Source organism: Notolepis coatsorum, assembly GCF_963971535.1.
Source record: "Notolepis coatsorum genome assembly, chromosome: 3".
Taxonomy (NCBI): domain Eukaryota; kingdom Metazoa; phylum Chordata; class Actinopteri; order Aulopiformes; family Paralepididae; genus Notolepis; species Notolepis coatsorum.
Genome location: NC_140167.1, coordinates 10,676,159 through 10,697,337, shown reverse-complemented (window position 1 = coordinate 10,697,337; position 21,179 = coordinate 10,676,159). Strand labels below are relative to the sequence as shown.

The following is a 21,179-nucleotide window of genomic DNA, read 5'->3' as shown; positions in this document are numbered from 1 at the left end:
TTCTGTCTGAACCTTCTGAGTGGCTTCTCCTGCCCCCACGGGGCATACGACCCTGGGCTATTGTCTTGTATCTCATCCTGTATCCATACGCTTGCAGTAGTTCTATCTATTACTCAATTTCACAATTTTCTTATATACTATGATTCTACTGTCACCATGTATGCATATGCTCACTACATGTATTTATTGCTCCATCTCTGCCCACTACAAACATGGGAACTCGTCCCAATCTCTGTGAGTGGTTGTCTCGTAGTGCTGACCAAGGTGGTGGATGTCTCGGGGTCTTGGCCAAGATTGCAGTGACTGTTCTACGTGCACCACGAGGCCATGGATCAGCTTCTTACCGTCTTCTGTCCGTGGTCTGTCAACGTGGTTTAGACGTGGAGTTCATTGCTGGGTTAAGTACTTCTATTCTATTCACATAATATGCTTACTACATATATCTATTCTATTCACATATATGCTTACCACTTGTATCTATTGCTATGTCCGCCCATCACAATCACGCGAACTGTCTAACGCCTGTCCCGTCTCCCTGTCTCCCTGTGAGTGGCTGTCTCGGAGTGATGACTCTATCTTTAATCTTTCAAAATGTTCAGTTGCTATCGCATGCACTTATCTGTGTTTCACTACACATATGAGTGCATGCTTACCAACTGTTCGCCTGTTTTACTGCAACACTACTATCACCGACATCTAAGAAGGGCGATCCCCTCTTGAACGGCCCTTCTAAGGTTTCTCTCCTCCACATTGCCTCTGGTGCATTTTTTCCTATTGCTAGGTTTTAGTGAGTTTGTCCTTACCTTCGCGTGGGGTATGTCTGGGAGTGTTGCATTTATTTAAAAAAAAATTGGACTTTATGGTGTTCTTGTTTTGTTCTTGACTTATTGTGATGTTGTGATTTGATTTGATGTTAAAGTGGTATGTGGTCCAGTTATGCGGCTCTGATTATGTCCTCTTGATGTTGACAGGCTTCAAATGTGAAAGTATATAGTATATATATGCCGTATTTTCTATGCAAAATCTTTTTCTTCAAAGTAACTAGTAACTGATGGGTTCAGATAAACGTAGTGGAGTAAAAAAGTGCAATATTTCCTTTGAAATGTAGTGGAGTAAAAGTATAAAGTTCCCTCAAATGAAAATACTCAAGTAGCTTGTACAGCAAAAATACTTTAATACTACTCCAGCACTGGTTATTGATACACTCAAGGGGCTAAACCCGCGTTGCAGTAGTGCATGTAAGGAGGTGCAAAAAAACTAAACGCTAACCTTCTTACTGTCTTCTACTATCATGCACTCTTCCTACTATACTAATATGTCTTTACTACTATGCACTGCAGCATCCAAGTTTCAACACTGTTTGATGAACATTGTCACTCAGCTGAAAGAGTCGTACCCTTCCTGCTGACATGTCGTGCAGAACTTGTAAGTTGCTTTGGATAAAAGCATCAGCTAAATGACTAAAATGGAAAATGTAATGTAAATGCCCATTCATACAAATGTATTATTTGGAAACGCGGAAGCATCTATCCACAAAGTAAGTCTATACTGCTGTGTCTCACAATTCATGTTCACCGTACGACAATTGCTACGATAGAACGGTGTGCTGGAACCGAACTCGTCAATTATGTTGTAGACGGATCTTCATAATCAATATAGGTTCAACCCTTTCACTACCACACTACAGAAGGTTAACCTTTCACTACCACACTACAGATGGTTAACCTTGTGGTAATGAAAGGGTTAACCTTCTGTATGGTCGCAGTGAAAGGGTTAATAGTAAACATGCATATCTACAAGGTACATGTTAAATGAGCTTTGCTGAGGGAGAGAAGAGGATACTCTTAGCTTAAGAGTAGAGAGGGGTGGGAGGCTGTGACCCTTTGGTTCTCACCAAGGTGTGAGATGTAAATTATTGTTTGGGGGGCGACCAAAAGGGATTCCTCGACAACATATACAGCATGTAGTACCCGTGGGTCTTTTCGGTGGCATCTACAAGGCATTATACTTCCTTTCGTTGTACGGTACTCGTGCCGTATAATGACGATACATTTTAATAATCTACTCCAATCTGTCACATCCCTTTGCTCCCCCAGTGTTTGTGTTTGTCTCCATCTTGTTTCCTCCCTTCAGTCAAAACCCCGTCATCCTGGTCATCCTTTCAATCAACCGATAGTTATGTCACAGCCCTTTTACCCTTAGACCTCAGCTGGGTCGTAAAACACACAATCTAATATACTTATTTCACAAAATGCCAAAAGAACCATCGACGACGCGATGAATCGAATATCTCGCAAAGCGGACGCATTGTATGATCATATCACAGAGAGAGAGAGAGAGAGAGAGAGAGAGAGAGAGAGAGAGAGAGAGAGAGAGAGAGAGAGAGAGAGAGAGAGAGAGAGAGAGAGAGAGAGAGAGTGTACAAGTGGAGGCCCTGAATGTCAGGTATATATCCTTGTACACACACCATAAGACGAGGTTTGTCTCTGGGTCTCTCGGTGTGCCTGGCTGAGGCCCTGTTTACGTGCATAAAATTAGCCATCTGTGCCGCAGCGCTTCACGCTCCCTCTTTCACAAGCAGAGCACATGGCACCTGTTCCTGCTCCAGGGGCTATTTTTAGGAACTTCTTAATATGGTCAAGTTATTTATTTATTTCTAATCCACTCTTTATTTATGTAATTGTCAGTGGTTCTACTCTACTCTAATTAGTCGCAATTACGACTAATGACGGACGGGGAAAAAGACGGCCTATAACCGGCCTCCCCGTCTGTATTCGGCGTCTTCAAAGGAGACGGTTAGTTAAAGGAACACACACACACACACACACACACACACACACACACACACACACACACACACACACAAAAAAGTAATTATATATTTGAAATAAATCATTGCCGGGGGGTAAAAGGCGACTCCGACCGCGTTTCATTTCTCTCAGTGAACTAGAAACCTCCACTGGCTTTGCTTTCCCCAAGGAAATCAAGCTGTCACTGAAGAAGACAAAGTTGTTGTCTATTCCAAGAGAAAATCAATCACCCTGAACTGTTACTTCACACAAGGACAGAGCAGGCTCAGGCTAAGCTAACCTCTAAATCACGTAGCTATTATCTTATGTCCACGCCGTGTGCGCATGGCAAAACGTCAAAATCACACAGGAAAGACATCTAATAAATTCCAATAAGGGCGCGCATCTTGAAGCGTTCTTAAGAATAAATATAAACAGTGGCCTGTCAAATCTATACATAAACCATACAAAAAATTATCCTTTCTACCGATTTTTTTTTTTAACGCCATTCCAAGACATGCATCTCTTAACCCAGCAGAGTAATGAGTAAGTGGAAGAGGCTCTTACCAGGACCAGGGGCTTGAGGGGAAAAGAAGAAGTGGAGAGGAACTCTGAGAGCCTGGCCACCACGGATACAACAGCTGTGATAAGAACACCTCAAAATAAACTGGAGGGGCACAGCTCACTCCAACACAGAAGAGAGAGAGGGAGAGGGAGAGAGAGAGAGAGGGGACAGAGATATGTCCCTGTCCTAGACATACCAACGGAAAGAAACCACTAACACTTTACTTTAGGGGCGGTGGAGATAATGGTTGAAGTACCACCAGAACTAGTCAGGAATACGGGGTTAACTAATGAGGAATACGAGGTTAACTAATGAGGAATATGGGGTTAACTAATGAGGAATATGGGGGTTAACTAATGAGGAATATGTGGTTAACTAGTTAGGAATATGGGGTTAACTAATGACGAATGAGGTTAACTAATGAGGAATATGGGGTTAACTAATTAGGAATATGGGGTTAACTAATGAGGAATATGAGGTTAACAAACCGATGATTAACCATCAGTTACTATGGTCTCAGGCCTGATTCAGGTCTCAGGCCTTCCAGAATGGCTTCTACCATCACTTCCCAAAAAAGGACTGTCCATTTCACACTCAAATCCACATTTCTACCTGAATGAATGAATGAATGAATGAATGAATGAACCTGCTTACTACTTCTAATTCTAAATGTTATCAGTTAAATACTATTTGTTCTGACTCTTTAACATGTAGTTGCTAGTTACTTTATTCTCATTACATAACTCATTATTTGGGCCTCCTAAAACAGCAAAACAAAACTCTTGTTGAGCAGACATGTTGAGCATATGTAAGACTTCATACAGAAACGTCCCTCTCAGAGAGCATTTGGTTTGTTCTTTTGTTGCATTTCGGTGTTATTTTAGCATCATTAAAATGCATCAGGATACCCATCAAAATAGAGGGGACCCTTTTTAAAGTAGACCCATTACTCCTCCCATTCAGAGGTGTGGTGGTGCCCTTTTGTCGCTCGAGTCCCTGACACCTAAAAAGGGCCTGTGCCCTTGTTGAGAATTCACCACAAAGCTATAGAATACTTGTGAGGTACAGTGAGCAGTGTTGGTTCTCAAGGGATGCCTGTTTGCACTCCCCCCGCCCCCCCTCCCCCCAAACATGTTTGAGTGCGGACAAAATGGTGACCTTTGACACCAAAGAATGATTTCTATTCTCCCCTAGATTAATAATTGGATACTTCAAATGTTCCTTAGAAAGCACTGCTAAACCAAAGATTCCAATATGATAATGTATTTGTATGTTTTTTTCATAACCCCCCCGCCCCCAGGTTGCATTAAATTTTCCAGTAGCTTATCTGTGAACATTTCATGGAGCCATTTTGTGCCGAGACCTCTGCTGCTTTAAATCAAGTGAATGAATGAATGAATGAATGAATGAATGAATGGATGAATGAATGAAAACTTTATTCAACAGATTGCAGAATGGGTACAATACAGTACGGCTCAATACACACAATTGTTAAGGGGATGCAGACCAGAGAAAGACGTTTGTCTTGTTTACATCAGGGTCCCCCATTTTCAATTCATAGTGTAGTAATTGGTAGTTTTATTTTAAGACAGGATGCTGGTTAACAGCCATGTAATTATTCCAACAAATGGACCTGACAGGCCTAGTGACTGAGAGAGGAAAAAAAGAAAAACAACCTCACGGTCTCTCTGATTGGTCAGAATTAGAAGAGACCCCCACCCCCCCCCCCCCCCCTCAGTATAGAAGAACCAGTAGGAGGAGTAAGGCTTGCTTACAGTTCTCCCATGGGAACTGATGCACAATGAAGAAGTGAGACGGCTCAGATGAAGATCTGAAACGGTTCAATATTAGTCACAAGGTAACGACTATTTTTGGAATAATTTATTTCCTTCTTTCTTCTCCCCTCCCTCCCCCCTCCTCCTCCTCCTCCTCCTCCATACTCCCATCTGCAGTGAGGATTTCTCACCAGCGGGTGTCAGTGTTATGAGTCTCGTTTAAACACATCCATTCTGCACAGAGCCACCCCTCCGGATAAGATGTGAATGATTTTTATCTGAAAACCCTTCTGGACTTGCTCTAATTTAACAATAGTGAATTATGCAAGAGGAAAGGTATGAGGAGGGGGCAGCCATTTTGAACAATCCCCAAAAAGCAGAGAGCGAGTCGGAACACATGACACAGGGTGTGGAATAATGAAATAAGCTGCAACACACGTTCTTGGGTTAGAAGAAGTATATTCCTTTTTTTTTCTTTTTTTGTTAAACAATTTTTTTTCAATTTAATCTTAAAAAGTAGAGCACCAAACAATAGATTCCCTCATAGCATAAAAGAGGCACTCCGTCCTGACCATCCAGTTTCAATGCAAAATAGCTGAACAACAAAGGGATTGGCTACTACTGAGGGGTTTTCTTTTTTATTATATCCTCGCGAATCTTAGCTGAGAGGTATAAATGATTTCTCCTCTGTGTGTTGAACAGGGAATTTCCATAGACGTGAGAGAAGAGGCACAACGCTGCTCGGTAAAATATGAAACGACGATAAAAACAAAACAAACAAAAACTAAAAAAAACAAAACACAAAAAACACAATCTGAATTCCAGATGCGAAAAGCAAATAATAAAAAAGGCTTCAGTTTCCCTTCACATTTTATAAGCATTCTACACCGTTATCACGACAAAGAAAAGTACAGTCATGAAATCATAGAATTACAGGTACGTTCCTTGTAAAAAAAAAAAAAAAAAAAGGAGAACACAAATTAAAGCAGTGCACCTGTAAAATGTTCTTTTTGTATGTAAACATGAGTGAATAAAGTGTTTTCTTTTCTGTTTTTGAAATGCGTTCTCGAACCATTTGAAGAAGGGAACTCTACTACTTTTCTTGCTAAACGATGAGACGACAACCGTGTCACTGATCGACAGGTGTCACTGATAAGACACCGTGCCACCGATCGACACCGTGCCACCGATCGACACTGTGCCATTTATCACCTTCTCGAAATAAAAGCTCCGCTACATCAACCGCAGACATTTTGACCTCCCGGGAGACATAAACGATGCGCGTAAAAATATATCAGAGTTCAACACTGCAAAAATAGTTTAAATCATAATAAAAAATAAAAATACACATGTATATATATATACAGAGAGAAGTAATGCATTTGGTGAATGATTAATTACATTTTGAGCTGAAGCATAGCGCGATAGTAGACCAACCCACACTCTTAACATCAATACATTAGAATTACAGTAAGTGATAAATGATTCATCCAGTTACAGTTGAAATGCAGAAAATAAAAAGATACTACCAACTGATTATCATAGCCCCTTCAATTTGTGTGCCACACTTTTTTTTTTTTTCTTCACACGAGAAACATATTCAGTTGAAAAATAACTGGAATGTTTCAACTCGACAATAGAACGTAATAAATGTTTTTTACTCCTCCCAACCGACCATTAGTCATTTAGTTATCAAAGATGAAAGGATGAAAGTGCATTGTCAAACTCATAAAATGCTTATGGTCATCTGTATATAAGAAACATCAACAACAACAACAACAACAAACAAAACAAAAAAAATTCTACCAAATCTTTTTTCTTCTTCAACAAAAGCCATGACGTGAGAAACCAAAGCAATGACGTGTGGCTCACTGCATGTTTGTAACTGCTGCATAAGTACCAGATATACCATATAAATAGTAGTCAAATATTTACCAGTATCAATAAGTGCTTATGTTCTAATATATAAATACATCTTACAGTATACATAATTACATAATAACTTTCTCTATTTTTGTGCAATAGCAAATTCCATGCATTTTTATCAAGATAAAAACCACAACATTAAGAAAATGCAACATAGGAAATATCTTTAAGATTGTTTTTACATTAAATCAAGCTGCGTCTAACAGCGCTTCTTTACCGATTCGACTGCGGTCGATTGAAAAAACGAAAAGCTACGCTTTTGAGAGAGAGCGAGCCTCCTCTCGACGCCGACACACACTCCCCCGAATCTCTTGACAACTCTTCAATAAAAGTACCTCGCAAAACCGCGACCTTCGACACGCACGCTTTTCTGAACACAAAGTGATAAAGCAAAGTAAAGGCACAGACCGTTGCTGCTCGATCAGAAGCACCAAACCGCACAAGAAGCAAGTCTACTCAAAAATTTGGTCAGACTGTTTTGTAATACACATACTCCCCCCCCCCCCCCTCCCCTCCCCCACCCCCTTATAATAACTCTTCATTCACTTGAACTACAGTTTCACACCTCGATATGGTTACATTAAACAACAGTCTATATTTCAAAGTACACGTAAAATACACTTGTTTGTATGCTTCTAAAGAAGGAGTATACGTTAGGGATATTTGTACAGAATTCATAAATAGATTTTTATGTGCAATTGTATGCAAACTACTATGTCAAACAAAGGCATATTAGCTTAAATATCTTTCCATATTGCACCTGCACCCAGTAATAACTTCGCTGCTTCGCCCACCGCGACCCCCCCCCGTGACCTTCCCGCTTCTCGCTGATCCGATCGTCTCAAAAAAAGCGGTCTCTCTCTGAAGAGGGGAGCACATGTGAAGGTTTTGATCTTCGGTCCAGATAGAGAAGAAAAAAAAAGTCGTCTGTCTGGAATATATACGTGATAGACACACTGCCGACCAGAGGAAGCGTTATTTAGAGTTGCTCTAATGGGATGAGGTTATGTGCCTGCTGCCGGTCTGGGGACGATACGGTTGCAAGTGGGGGGTGGGGGTGGGGGTGGGAGGGGGTGTTGGGGGAGGGGGGTGAGCTGCACTCTTGGGACATAACTGTTCCTGGGCCTCTTCAGCGAAAAAGAGAGAGAGAGAGAGAGAGAGAGAGAGAGACTGCGAGTCTTAGTGAGGGTCCTCGGCGGTGATCGTCAGGGAGGCGATGGCTGTCACGCAGGTCTGGAGGACGCTCTCCTCCTGCTTAATGTCCCCGGCGGGCTGGTTCCCCTGAGAGTCGCGGGCCGTCAGATGGGAGGAGGAGGAGGAGGAGGAGAAGGACGGCGGGTCCTGACCTCTGGACTCCTCTCCTCCTCCTCCTCCTCCTCCTCCCGTCTCCGGCCCGCGAGCGGATCCCTCCGCCCCGTAGCCGCCGCTGCCACCGGTGCGGTGCGGCGTCGGGGAGAGGCTGACATCATCGTCGTCGTCGTCGTTGGCGCCGGGCGAGGAAGGGGGCGGGGGGGAGTGCAGCGTCCGGACGCCCCCGACGGGGTTGATGGGGAGGAGGCTGCGCGCCTGCAGCTGGGAGTGGAGCGGGAGGTGGTGGCTGAGCACGTCCAGGTGGGGGGAGGAGCTGGAGGCCAAGGCGGCCCTTTGGTCCTGGAACAACACGTTTGGCAAGACGTTAGGTGACGTTAGGTGACGTTAGGTGGGGCAGCGGGTTCCTTTAACAGTGACAACAACAACAACTACTAACCTTCTTATCATGCACTCTTCCACTAATGAATCTCCCATGTCTATATTACTACCTACTATACTAATATGTATCTACTATACTAATAATATGTATTTACTACTATGCACTCTTCCACTAATGAATCTTCCTTGTCTATATTACTATCTAGTACTATACTTATGTGTATTTACTACTATGATAGATAGATAGATAGATAGATAGATAGATAGATAGATAGATAGATAGATAGATAGATAGATAGATAGATAGATAGATAGATAGATAGATAGATACTTTATTCATCCCCTTGGGGAAATTCAGGGCACTCTTCCACTAATTCTCTTCCACTAATTAATCTTCCTTGTCTATATTTACTACCTACTATACTAATATGTATTTACTACTTCCTGCTGACTTGCCGTACAGAACTTGTAAGTCGCTTTGGATAAAAGCGTCAGCTAAATTACTAAATGTAAATAAAATGTATAGAACTAAGAAATAAAACAAGGTCATCAACGTACAGTATGTGACGTTGTGTTGATGCGAAATTATAAGAAACCAATTACACAAAATAAACACAGGGTATCTGCAGGTTTCAACAAGTTCAATTTGAGACATTTTAAGACCTTTTTAATATCACGTAGAGCTAAATTTAATACCAATTTCACGACTATACTAGCAAAGAAAAACTAAAAACACACAGCGACACTGAACCGGCGTTGACACCAATTTAAATTCTCACACGTTCCATACAAGCTCTCGCCAGACACATCAAGCTCCCAGTAGCCTCGCAAAAAATAAAAGAAAACGACTTGAATACAAAAACATTTTATATATTTAATATTATCACCTGACAGCTGGGCCCCCCCCCCCCCCCCCCAAATGTAACACCTGTGCAAATAAAATGTAAGACTTTTTAATACCTTTTAAGACCTTAAATTGAGAACTATGAATTTAATACTTTTTTTAAAGACTTTTTAATACCCCACAGAAAGATACCCTGGATTATACAAAATAAACAGTTGATGGAGAATGCGGAACAGGGTGTAAGTGCGCTGCCAGACCACATACCAGTTCCATCTCAAACGGCCCGTGCTGTTGGACCGGCTCCACCTTGGCCTGCAGCCGGGCCTTGTCTCCGGCGGCGCCCCTGTGCTGGTGCGACCCGCGGCGCGGCGACACGGCCCGGAGCACCACCCTCTGCCTCCCCCGGGCCGAGGGCTTCCCCCCCGCCAGGTCCGCGCCGGGGGACAGCGGCCTCTCCATGGACACCGGGGAGAGGTGCTGGATGGGCACGAAGCTGGGCGAGCTGGGCCTCAGCGGGGAGGTCTCCCACCTGGGGGAGGAGCGACCCCGGGGCGAGATCTCCCTCCTGGGGGAGGGGTAGCGCAGGCGGGAGGGAGAGGGCTCCCGGATCGGCGACTCCCAGCCGGGGGACAGGAGGCAGGAGGAGTAGGGGTCGAAGAGGAAGCAGCTCTGGTCCGGAGAGAGCGCCGTCAGGGAGTCCTCGTCCGCCGACCTCTCCCGCTGCTCGGGGTCGACGCCGGCGGCGGTGAGCGCGGACCTCCGGTCGGGACCCGTCCGCCTGCCGCCGCCGCCGGCCTGGTGGCGGACCTCGATGCTGGGCAGGTAGGCGAGGGAGCAGCCGTGGACGTCCGAGGCGGACATGCCGTGGAGGGCGGCGGTGGCCGTGACGGACAGGGAGGTGACTCCTCCGCACGCCTGCGGGCTGGTGCTCCGGGAGCGCAGCTTGGGCGTGGAGTCGCCCTCGTAGTCGTCGTCCTCGTCGTCCTCGTCGTCCATGTCGTCCATGTCCTCGTCCATCCCGTCGGAGTCCTCGGCGTCGGAGAACTGGTGTTTGGCTGAGCTCACCACCCCCGCCTTGGAGTCCGTCTGGATGTCGTCTTCAGCGACGAGAAAATAGAAAATAAACATTAATAGATTTATCATGTTATTATTTGTTATAGCACTATTTATTTGTATTTAAAAAAAAATATTATTATTATGAAAGTTACAAAGTGCTTTACAATCATAAAAATAAATAGTTAATAGATTTTCTTTTTTTACCAGTTTCCTGTATCTCCGTGTCATCCACCGTAACCGACACGCCCAGTTCAAGACATTTCTTCATGTGCGCCTTGGATTTCATATGTTTAGTCAGGTTTCCTGTAGATAGATAAATAAAGCCATATAATAATTATTATAATTTAGGACCTGCTCAGAGGTCATCAATCGGCACACATGCGATGCATGCATGCAATTCGTATCTGCGATTAACCCATCCCGTCGTCCTTCCCCCCCAAGGGCAGCCGGGAGCAGACAGGCGTCAACGTGAGCCGCGCCAGGGGACCAATCCAAGTGCTCCTGTCCGTCTTCGTCAAGGACGCCACAGCGTTAGCGATCTATTGTTGTGCATGTTTTTCCATTGGGTTTATCTTATCGGGGGGGAAACCCTTGCGAGCACGGGGAGAACATGCAAACTCCACACAGAAAGGCCTGGGAGATACCCCACCTGGGTAACTGGCATCATGGAAACCTGGTCCCCAAGCGGGAATCGAACCCTGGACCTTCTTGCTGTGAGGCGACAGTGTTAACCACTACACCACCGTGCCGCTATCCATAATACAACTAGGGATGAACCAATACCGATACTTTATACTGTATTAGATATCGGACAGAGGGAAAACTGAGTTTCCATTGGGGAAATCATTTTCAGTTGGAAAAAAGGCAATAAATTGCAATACTATCCTACCGTGACTAGTATCGTGATAACATTGTATCATGACTCTAGTATCGTGACAACACTGTATCGTGACTCTAGTATCGAGATAACACTGCACCGTGACTCTAGTATTGTGATACCATCGTATCATGATGACTAGTATTGTGATAACATTGTATCATGACTCTAGTATCGTGATAACATTGTATCATGACTCTAGTATCGTGATAACATTGTATCATGACGCTAGTATCGTGATAACATTCTATCATGACTAGTATCGTGATAACATTGTATCATGACTCTAGTATCGTGATAACATTGTATCATGACTCTAGCATCGTGATAACATTGTATCATGACTCTAGTATCGTGATAACATCGTATCATGACTCTAGTATTGTGATAGCATTGTATCATGACTAGTATCGTGATAACATTGGTATCATGACTCTAGTACCGTGATAACATTGTATCATGACTCTAGTATCGTGATAACATTGTATCACGACTCTAGTATCGTGATAACATTGTATCATGACTAGTATCATGATAACATCGTATCATGACTAGTATCATGATAACATTGTATCATGACTAGTATCGTGATAACATCGTATCATGACTAGTATCATGATAACATTGTATCATGACTAGTATCGTGATAACATCGTATCATGACTAGTATCATGATAACATTGTATCATGACTAGTATCGTGATAACATCGTATCATGACTAGTATCGTGATAACATCGTATCATGACTAGTATCATGATAACATTGTATCATGACTAGTATCGTGATAACATCGTATCATGACTAGTATCATGATAACATTGTATCATGACTAGTATCGTGATAACATCGTATCATGACTAGTATCATGATAACATTGTATCATGACTAGTATCGTGATAACATCGTATCATGACTAGTATCGTGATAACATTGTATCATGACTAGTATTGTGATAACATTGTATCGTGACAAGATTGTATCGGGACTCTAGTATTGTGGTAACATTGTATCATGACTCTAGTATTGTGATAACATTGTATCATGACTCTAGTATCGTGATAACATTGTATCATGACGCTAGTATCGTGATAACATTCTATCATGACTAGTATCGTGATAACATTGTATCATGACTCTAGTATCGTGATAACATTGTATCATGACTCTAGCATCGTGATAACATTGTATCATGACTCTAGTATCGTGATAACATCGTATCATGACTCTAGTATTGTGATAGCATTGTATCATGACTAGTATCGTGATAACATTGGTATCATGACTCTAGTACCGTGATAACATTGTATCATGACTCTAGTATCGTGATAACATTGTATCACGACTCTAGTATCGTGATAACATTGTATCATGACTAGTATCATGATAACATCGTATCATGACTAGTATCATGATAACATTGTATCATGACTAGTATCGTGATAACATCGTATCATGACTAGTATCATGATAACATTGTATCATGACTAGTATCGTGATAACATCGTATCATGACTAGTATCATGATAACATTGTATCATGACTAGTATCGTGATAACATCGTATCATGACTAGTATCATGATAACATCGTATCATGACTAGTATCATGATAACATTGTATCATGACTAGTATCGTGATAACATCGTATCATGACTAGTATCATGATAACATCGTATCATGACTAGTATCGTGATAACATTGTATCGTGACAAGATTGTATCGGGACTCTAGTATCGTGATAACATTGTATCGTGACAAGATTGTATCGGGACTCTAGTATTGTGATAACATTGTATCGTGACAAGATTGTATCGGGACTCTAGTATTGTGATAACATTGTATCGTGGGGCCTCTGGGGATTCCCACCACTAGCACATAGTACTGTAGGTAGGTTAAACTCCACTAGTGGACAGAAATGGATTCTTCCCTCCATCTTTTTTGTCCAATGCCCCCCAAACTAAAGTCCTCTCTAACCTTTATTTAAACTCAAAAGGCAACTGAGGTTTCCCTCATTTACAGTCACGTCGAGTGTACATACAGAAATCAGCACACAAAAAAAGGCATTTAAATCACACAGCATATAAAATCATAACAATAAGACCGTAAGTAAAGATAGCAAATCAATTAAAACACGTACAACTTGAATGACAAAGGTTGGAGATCAAGGTTATAAACTCTGCGACGGAGGGGAGAATCTCAAGCTTTAAGGACTGTTGGAGTTCATTCCATGAGCTAGAGGGGCATCGTATAGCTAAATGCAGATTCACCCTGTTCAGAGCAAACTCTGGGGACCGCTCAGTAAAAGCAACGTAGCTATCGGTATCACTATGAGATTGCTAAAAAGGAACGGAGCTTCCCACGGACTCCATCATTGCAAAACTGTAATAGGCTGCCAAACGGTCTTACACGACCTTCAGGAGGAGGACGAGCATCCTCAGGACGAGGTGGTAATAATAATAATAATTCATTACATTTATATCACGCTTTTCTCAGACTCAAAGCGCTTTACAAAGGAAGGGAAATTGCCTCCTTCACCACCACTGGTAGCACCCAACCTTGGGCTACGCAGGCTCAATGGCTACCAGACACTGGCACCCGGCACTACATCACACTACTACACAATGGCTGAACGCCAACGGCTCAGGAGACAGGGATTGATATCAGCCAATTAAGGGGAAGGGATTATTAGGTGGGCTTGATGTCAGAGACCGGATTGGGAATTTGGCCAGGAACGTCGGGGAACCCCCTACTCTTTGCGATAGGCGTCCTGGGTTCTTTAATAACGACCGAGATTCAGTCAGGACCTCGGTTTAGCGTCTCATCCGAAGGACGGCACTCGCAGCTGTACGGTGTCCCTATCGCGTCTATGCTTTAGGCAAGTGGCTTGTCCTTCCGCATTCCCGTTTTGCGCTCTGATTGGCCACGCACGTTTCTGGTCATGTGACATGTGCGCCAATCGTGGGACGGCAAGTTCTGCGCCTATTTCCGGGTCTAACAGCCTGCAAACTACCTAACGCCTAGTTTATCACTGGTTAAGCTTAGGCGACTCTTTCGCAGTTGGTTAAGGTTAGAGTTTGGAATCAGGCCAGGCGTTCTATCGCCATGGACAAACTCTAACCTTAACCAACTTCGAAAGAACGCCTAAGCTTAACCGTCCAAAAAATGTGCCGTCCCACGATTGGCGCACATGTCACATGACCAGAAATGTGCGTGGCCAATCAGAGCGCAAAACGGGAACGCGGAAGGACAAGCCACTTGCCTAAAGTATAGAGGCGTCCCTATCACCGTAACAAGGGCATTGTTACTGACTAGTACAGAGGACAGAGTGCCCCCTGCTGGACAACAACACCACTTTCCGACAGCAGCCTTGACCGGGGGCTCGAACCAGAGCTCTACTCATATAGCCACGCTGCCGGTCTCATCTGGTAGCGGCCAGATGAGACAGGGGGACGGACGGTACGAGAGGGAGGAACTTAAGGCTCACCTTTAGTCTTGAAGGCGAAGTTGCAGACCCGGCAGATGTAGGGCCGCACGTCGGTGTGCGTGCGGATGTGCTTCTTCAGCATGCTGGGCTTCTTGCAGCGGATGCCGCACTCCTCGCAGATGTACTTCCCCCGGCCGCGGCCGCGCACGTACACATAGTCCTCGTTGGACTTGTACCTGACGGACGGGACGGGCGGCGTGTCAGTTAGCAACGACGAGTGTAAAACAACAACAAACTGTTGCAAAGTCTCATGAAGATGAGAAAATGAGAAAATGTCATATTCCATTTGGGTACTGCTTTTTTACCTAAAGGCTAAATCTATTTAACCTATTTAGAATGTATTTGTGCCACGTTCAAAAAGCCTACTTAACAAGTAGGATAGAAATTTGGTCACAACTTACACGGGACAGTGCAATATAAAAGGGCTGCGCAATACAAAATAACCTTGGACTCTATTGTATTTTTATTATAATTTTGTTTATATATATTCCATTTAATTGTATTCTACTTTAATTGTCTGTTAATGTTGATGCACCAAACGGCCAAGACGAATTCCTTGTATGTGCAAGCTTACTTGACAATAAAGACCTTTCTGATTTCTGATCATCAAATGAATAACGTTGGTTGGGAGGGAAGGAAGGGGTTAAGGCTCTCTGATGTCTCATCTGTCTCTGCCGTAACATGGTTGTCTTATGTTTAAAAAAAATTGTAACGCAGTATTGTTTGATCTGACACAAAACAAATGTCTGTATCAACAGACAATAAAGATTTATCTCATCTTATCTTAACACCAGTATAGGACTGTCCTGCTTAGTCCATAAGCCGACTAGCATTAAAAGAACGCCTCTCCCGAAGGCTAACCGGCACTGTCCGCTTCCATTCATTGTGCTAAGCTAGGCTAACGTGCAGCCAGATAGCTTTCTACTGAACACACAGAGAGGAAACTGGTATCCATCTTCTTGTCGCTCTCTGGAGAAGACAGTAAGCAAATTTCCCAAAATGTTGGCGTGTAATAATTTCTTGAATAAATGGACTATTAGATTAGTCGACACAATCTCGCAACTATGGCTACATTCACATGGCAGGCCTGAGTGCTCAATTCTGATTTATTGCTCAGATCAGATCATTCTTTTGGTTTGTTTGACTGTTCACATTATCTTTTAAATGTGGCCAATATCAGATTCCAGTGTGAACTGGTCACGCTCCTGAACTGACCCGCATGTGCAAATGAACAATAAAGAAATGGGCGTAAAAGAGAATTGTGACAAAATGTCAATCTAGCGTGAAGTAAAAGTCACGTTGCAAAACAAAATCAGACCTGTATCTGATTTAGGACCATTGTGAAAGTGGCCCAAAATCTGAATTGAAAAGATCAGATTCCATGTGATTTGTGCTGTTCACACTGTTGTGCTAAAAATAGATCTGAGTCACAAAAAAAAAAAAAAAAAAAAAGATTTGGGCCACTCTTCGCCTGCAGTGTGAACATAGCCTATGAGTCAACAAGAATTGAGTTCATAGTTCACTCGGCAAGAGGAGTTCACTCATTCGATGAGGACAGCCCTAATAAACCGTAACAACATAACCAATGCATTTTCCTGCAACGACAGATGGTGTACATTATATTAACGCGACTCACCCTCCCTCGAAGATCTTGATGCGCGTGGGCACCGCCTGGGTGGCGGACGGCTCCCGCTCCTTCCAGTCATCCTTCACGCTCTTCCCTCGGCTGCTGGCGTCTTTCACCTTCTTCCCATAGGTGATCTCCACCTCCTTGAGCTCCGGTTTCCTCTGCAGCTGAGCCAGACGAACAGACGGACACCCTGTTTAACATGCAGCTCTGAGCACACGGGGGCAGGGGGGGTATCGACGTGGTAAAGCCGACGATACTGTCATGTTATACACGGGTGTGTGGACTGCGAGCATCCTACGTATGTGCATTATAGACACTGAATCAAATGACGGGACACTCTTTGTTGTTTAACATGCAGCTCTAAAGCACACAGCCATGGTAATGTGACGCTTTTGACGATACCGTCGTGTTGTACACACTGTGTTTTTTACGTGGAGTGGTACTACAAGCATCCGTATGTGCATTATAGACACTAAATCGGGAGGAGCGGACGCTCTTGTTAACATGCAGTTGACGCGAGCTGACGGGATATCAACAAGGTAACGTGATGCTTTTGATAAATAAACACTGTTATATTAGACGTGGCGGTGAGTGATGGGACAAGCGTGGTGGCAGTGCATTGCGGGGGGAATCGTGGACAGAAGGGTCGTCTCACCTGTTCCATCTTTTGTCTCCACAGGAGCAAGGAGGAGACCAGCTTCCCCGTGCCGGGTTCACACATGGCCGCCACGGTGTATATGACCTTCTCCCCCCTCTGCCGGGACCGCAGGAGGGCCAGGGCGCTGCCGGTGCTCAGGTTGGGGGGGTTGGGGTTGTGGGAGCTCACGCACCAGGCGGTGTAGACGGAGGCGTAGGGGCTGCTGCTGTGCGTGCAGTTTGGCTTGGTGTAACTGAGATAGCACCAGCTCACGCCCGTCGTGGTGCGGAGACTGGGGAACTGTGAGAACGCCCTGGGGTGGCGCTCGGCGTCCGAGGCGTCTCGTCTGGCCACCACCAGCTGCCCCGTCGCGTCCATCGGCACCTTCTCGTCCTCCGTGCCGATATCCTCCGCCTCGCCGGCCGACCGCATGGGGTACGACGGCGCGGGGGCGCTGCTGCTGCTGTCCATGGCCGATTCGGCGCCGTCCTCCTGAGCGTGAGTCAGATAGCATTTCCCCAGCTCCACCGCGCTCAGCTCCTCCACGATCTGACCGAACATCCTCTCCTCCTTCACGCGCTTCTGCTGCCGCACCTCCATGAAGACGTCCACGCTGCCGCCCGGCGACAGCATGCGCTTGTTCGAGCTGGACGCGTTGGTGGTCGAGATGGTCCTGGAGGTCAAGGACAGCGGGATGCCCGTCTTGAGCTTCGCCGACGAGAGGTCCACGGCCTCCACTTTGAGCGTGTGCATCCTCGTGTGACCTTGCGCGTCGGTGTTCGTGCACAGGCGGGCGGTTAGGCTCTGCGAGGTGACCGTGGTGGAGCCCACGCCGTAATACGGACGGTCCATTAACTGCGACACCGTGGTGTACGTCATGCTGCCGTAGGAGGGCACGTAGGTCTGGAGCCTGACAGGCACCAACAGACTCGGGTGTGGCTGCAGGAGGCACGCGTTTCCCGTGGCGAATATCGGCAGGGCCTGCGGCAGCGCCGCCGTCGGCGTGAACGGGGCGGCGGCGTTGCTGAGGTAATGGGGGAACATTTGCGGGGGAGGAGCCTGCGGGAATTCGGCGTCCATATTCAGCGACTCCTGGCGCACCAGGTTACCCCTCCTCCTCTCCTTCATGACGGCAGGGTGACCGGTGGTGCTGAGCTCCGCGTATCTAACCTTGGATGTGGGGGAGAGGCTGCCGTAGTCGAACGATATGCTGCGTGCCTCCGGGAACTCCTTGCGCAAGTTGCAGGGCGCCTGCTCCGACGCGGAGCGTCTCATCTCGTGCTGCTGCCGCTGGCTGAGCACGGAGAGGGAGTGCCCGCTGCCCGGCACGGCGAGCAGCTCCAGGGGTTTGCCGAATTCGTCCTGTCTGGCCGGGGACGGCGACTTGAAGCTCTCCTCCCGGTCGAAGGAGAAGGTGGAGCAGTACGATAGGTTGCTGTCTTGGCTCGGGCTGCGGGAGAGGCTGGTGCAGGCCGACTCGAAACTCGACTCGCCCGAGGAGTGCTCCATGTCGGCCAAGCGGAGCCTCTTCTTCTTCGGCGGGAGCTTTTCCGGGGGGAACTGGGATAGGGTTTCGCTCCTTTGTGGCCACTGGAACTCCTCCACCACGTGCTTCTCGGGCTCCTTCACCTGGGCCTCCGCCAGGGCTCCTTTCTCCGGGCTGTCGGGCTCCACCGTCACCCTGATCTCCGGGACCTGGATGTTGGACTGACGGACCAGCTTGGGGGCCAGTTGAAAGGACTGCCCCAGCAGCCTGCCGTCGCCCCTTTCCATCTCGTACGCCTCGCTCGCCTCCATGGTGGCGTGAAATGAGATGTTCTCCTGCCTCTGGCCGTGATACTTGTTGTAGGCTTCCGTGTGCTCGGACGGGGGTCTCGTCAGCGAGTTGGTGTGCTGGATGACAGAGATGACATTCCCTAAGGTTTTCCTAACAGCGGTTTCGGAGCTCATCGATACCTCCATGTCACACCTGTCCAGCTGTGCGTGCATACTTTGAGAGTGCCCGTGCGCTAACGCTATAATACCCATGGCCCCTTGGATCGCCTGTTTCGACTCGTAGTCCTTGGTCGAGTCGAACATCTCCTCGCACTGTTCGCGGTGCGTCTCGTACTGACCCGCCGAGTCCTCCTCCTCCCTCTTCTCTTTCCGCCGCTTCCGAGTCGCCAGCTCCATGGCGTGCCTCTGGTGGCTCGCGTTGGCCAGCGCCGTGGCCAGGTAGTTCTCCGTCTCCGACGGCGGGAGGGCGCCCTCCGGGATCCTGCTGTGGTGGTCGGGGTCGGCGTGTGGCGAGTGTTCGAACGCCGCCTGCCTCCGGAGTCTCCTCATGCCCCCGGAGCTCGACCTCTCGTCGAAAGAGTGGCTGCCCCTGAGGCCCTGCGGCATGCTGAGGCAAACCGCGGAGGACGTGGGCATGGAGTTGCTCCTCGTCAAGGGCCCCTGGTCGGCGCCGCAGTCCGACTGCACCTCCTTGGTCTCCTCCCGCGCGAACGACTTGGTGTTTATCTTGATACATTCGCCGATGTCCTTCTCCTGCGTGAAGACGCGGGAGACGCCCCTCTCCGAACGGCCGCCGCCGGTGTACTCGCTGGGGTCCGCGCCGCCGCCGCCGTCCTCGTCGTCCGCCTCGAAGGCGCTCATCTGCTTCGGGCTCGGCCGGTAGCACTTGCCGAACATGATCTCCTGATAGGACTTGGCGTTGGTGTTCGGCGGGCCCACCTGGTGCTCGGCGCTCTCGGAGCGCGAGAAGTAGCCGGAGTCGGTGCTGCCTTTGCTGGACTGGCTGGGCAGCGAGAGGTTCTGCTCCGTGTCGCCGCTCCGCTTCTCGGAGAGCCGCAGCGCCAGCCTCTGTTTGACGGCGGCGGAGGATTGAATCGCTGCGCGGCTCGCCTGGACGGCGGCGGGCGGCGCGTTGATTTCCCGCGGCTGTTGGGGCGCACCGTCCTGCACCACCGACATCGACGCGACTCCCTGTTTCTGAGCGACGAGACTCAACACCTTCACGGCGGCGGCGCTGTCCGACGATCCCTCGACCGGCGAGTCGGACAGGAGGAGGAGCGGGTCGCTGAGCGGGGCGTCGTCGTCCGTATCCGTGCTCTGCTCGCCGTCCGAGTACAGCTCCTCCCCTTCCCCCTCGAAGGAGCCCTGGTCCGCGTTGGCGTTGTACGACGAGCCGAGCTCCGAGAACGGCACCGTTCCGGCCTTGACGGAGTGAGCGTGAGACTTTCTGTGTTTGTACAGGTTGCTCTTGGTCTTGAAGGAGAAGCCGCACGGCACGCAGGGATAGGGCCGCTCCCCGGTGTGCGAGCGAATGTGTTTCTTCAGCACACTGGGTTTGGCACAAGCTCGTCCGCAATAATCACAAACATACTTCCCGGGCTTTTGCGGTTTCTGTTCCATCTTGCACACGTTCTCCGATAGCTGATCCATCCCTGAATGGGAGCACTGTTGGAGGGCCTCTGGTAAACAGGGAGACTTCCGCTGACAGGCGGGGGGTCCTCCTCCCCCTCCTCCTCCTCCTCCTCCTCCGCAGCAGCCGCCCGGGGACTCTGCCGCGCAGGCCGAGTGACCTACAGCCTTCTGTCTTCCGAAGGGGAAGGACTCGGCCCCCTGCGGCGGGTACGGGGACCGGCGTTCGTAGTCGTGTTGTCGAGACTGCTGATCTTCTAATTGCTGCGATTTCCCCGAGTCAGGCGTTTCCGTCGAACCGCACGTGTTGTCTCTGCCGCCGCTCTGACCTTCCCGCGGGTGGTGGTGGTGGTGGTGGTGGTGGTGCCATCCCGGCCTGCCCTCCGACTCCACAGAGGGGCTTCTTTTAGTGGTGAGCGGCGGCTCTTCTGGGGGCGTGCGCTGCTCCTCCTCCTCCCGCGCGGCGTTTCTGCCATGACCCTCCGTCTCGAGTGACTCCAT

General features: G+C 47.4%; 1 protein-coding gene across 1 annotated transcript; it reads right to left on the bottom strand.

Annotated features, from left to right (window-relative positions):
- Positions 1-8,234: 8,234 nt before the first annotated feature.
- Positions 8,235-21,179, bottom strand: hivep2b (HIVEP zinc finger 2b; the record flags this gene model as incomplete). The annotated part of the gene is made up of 7 exons (XM_084311084.1): positions 8,235-8,705; positions 9,853-10,685; positions 10,849-10,947; positions 15,007-15,182; positions 16,643-16,800; positions 17,292-20,879; positions 21,072-21,179. The coding sequence occupies 7 exons, from the start codon at positions 21,177-21,179 to the stop codon at positions 8,235-8,237; spliced, it is 5,433 nt and encodes a 1,810-aa protein (XP_084167210.1).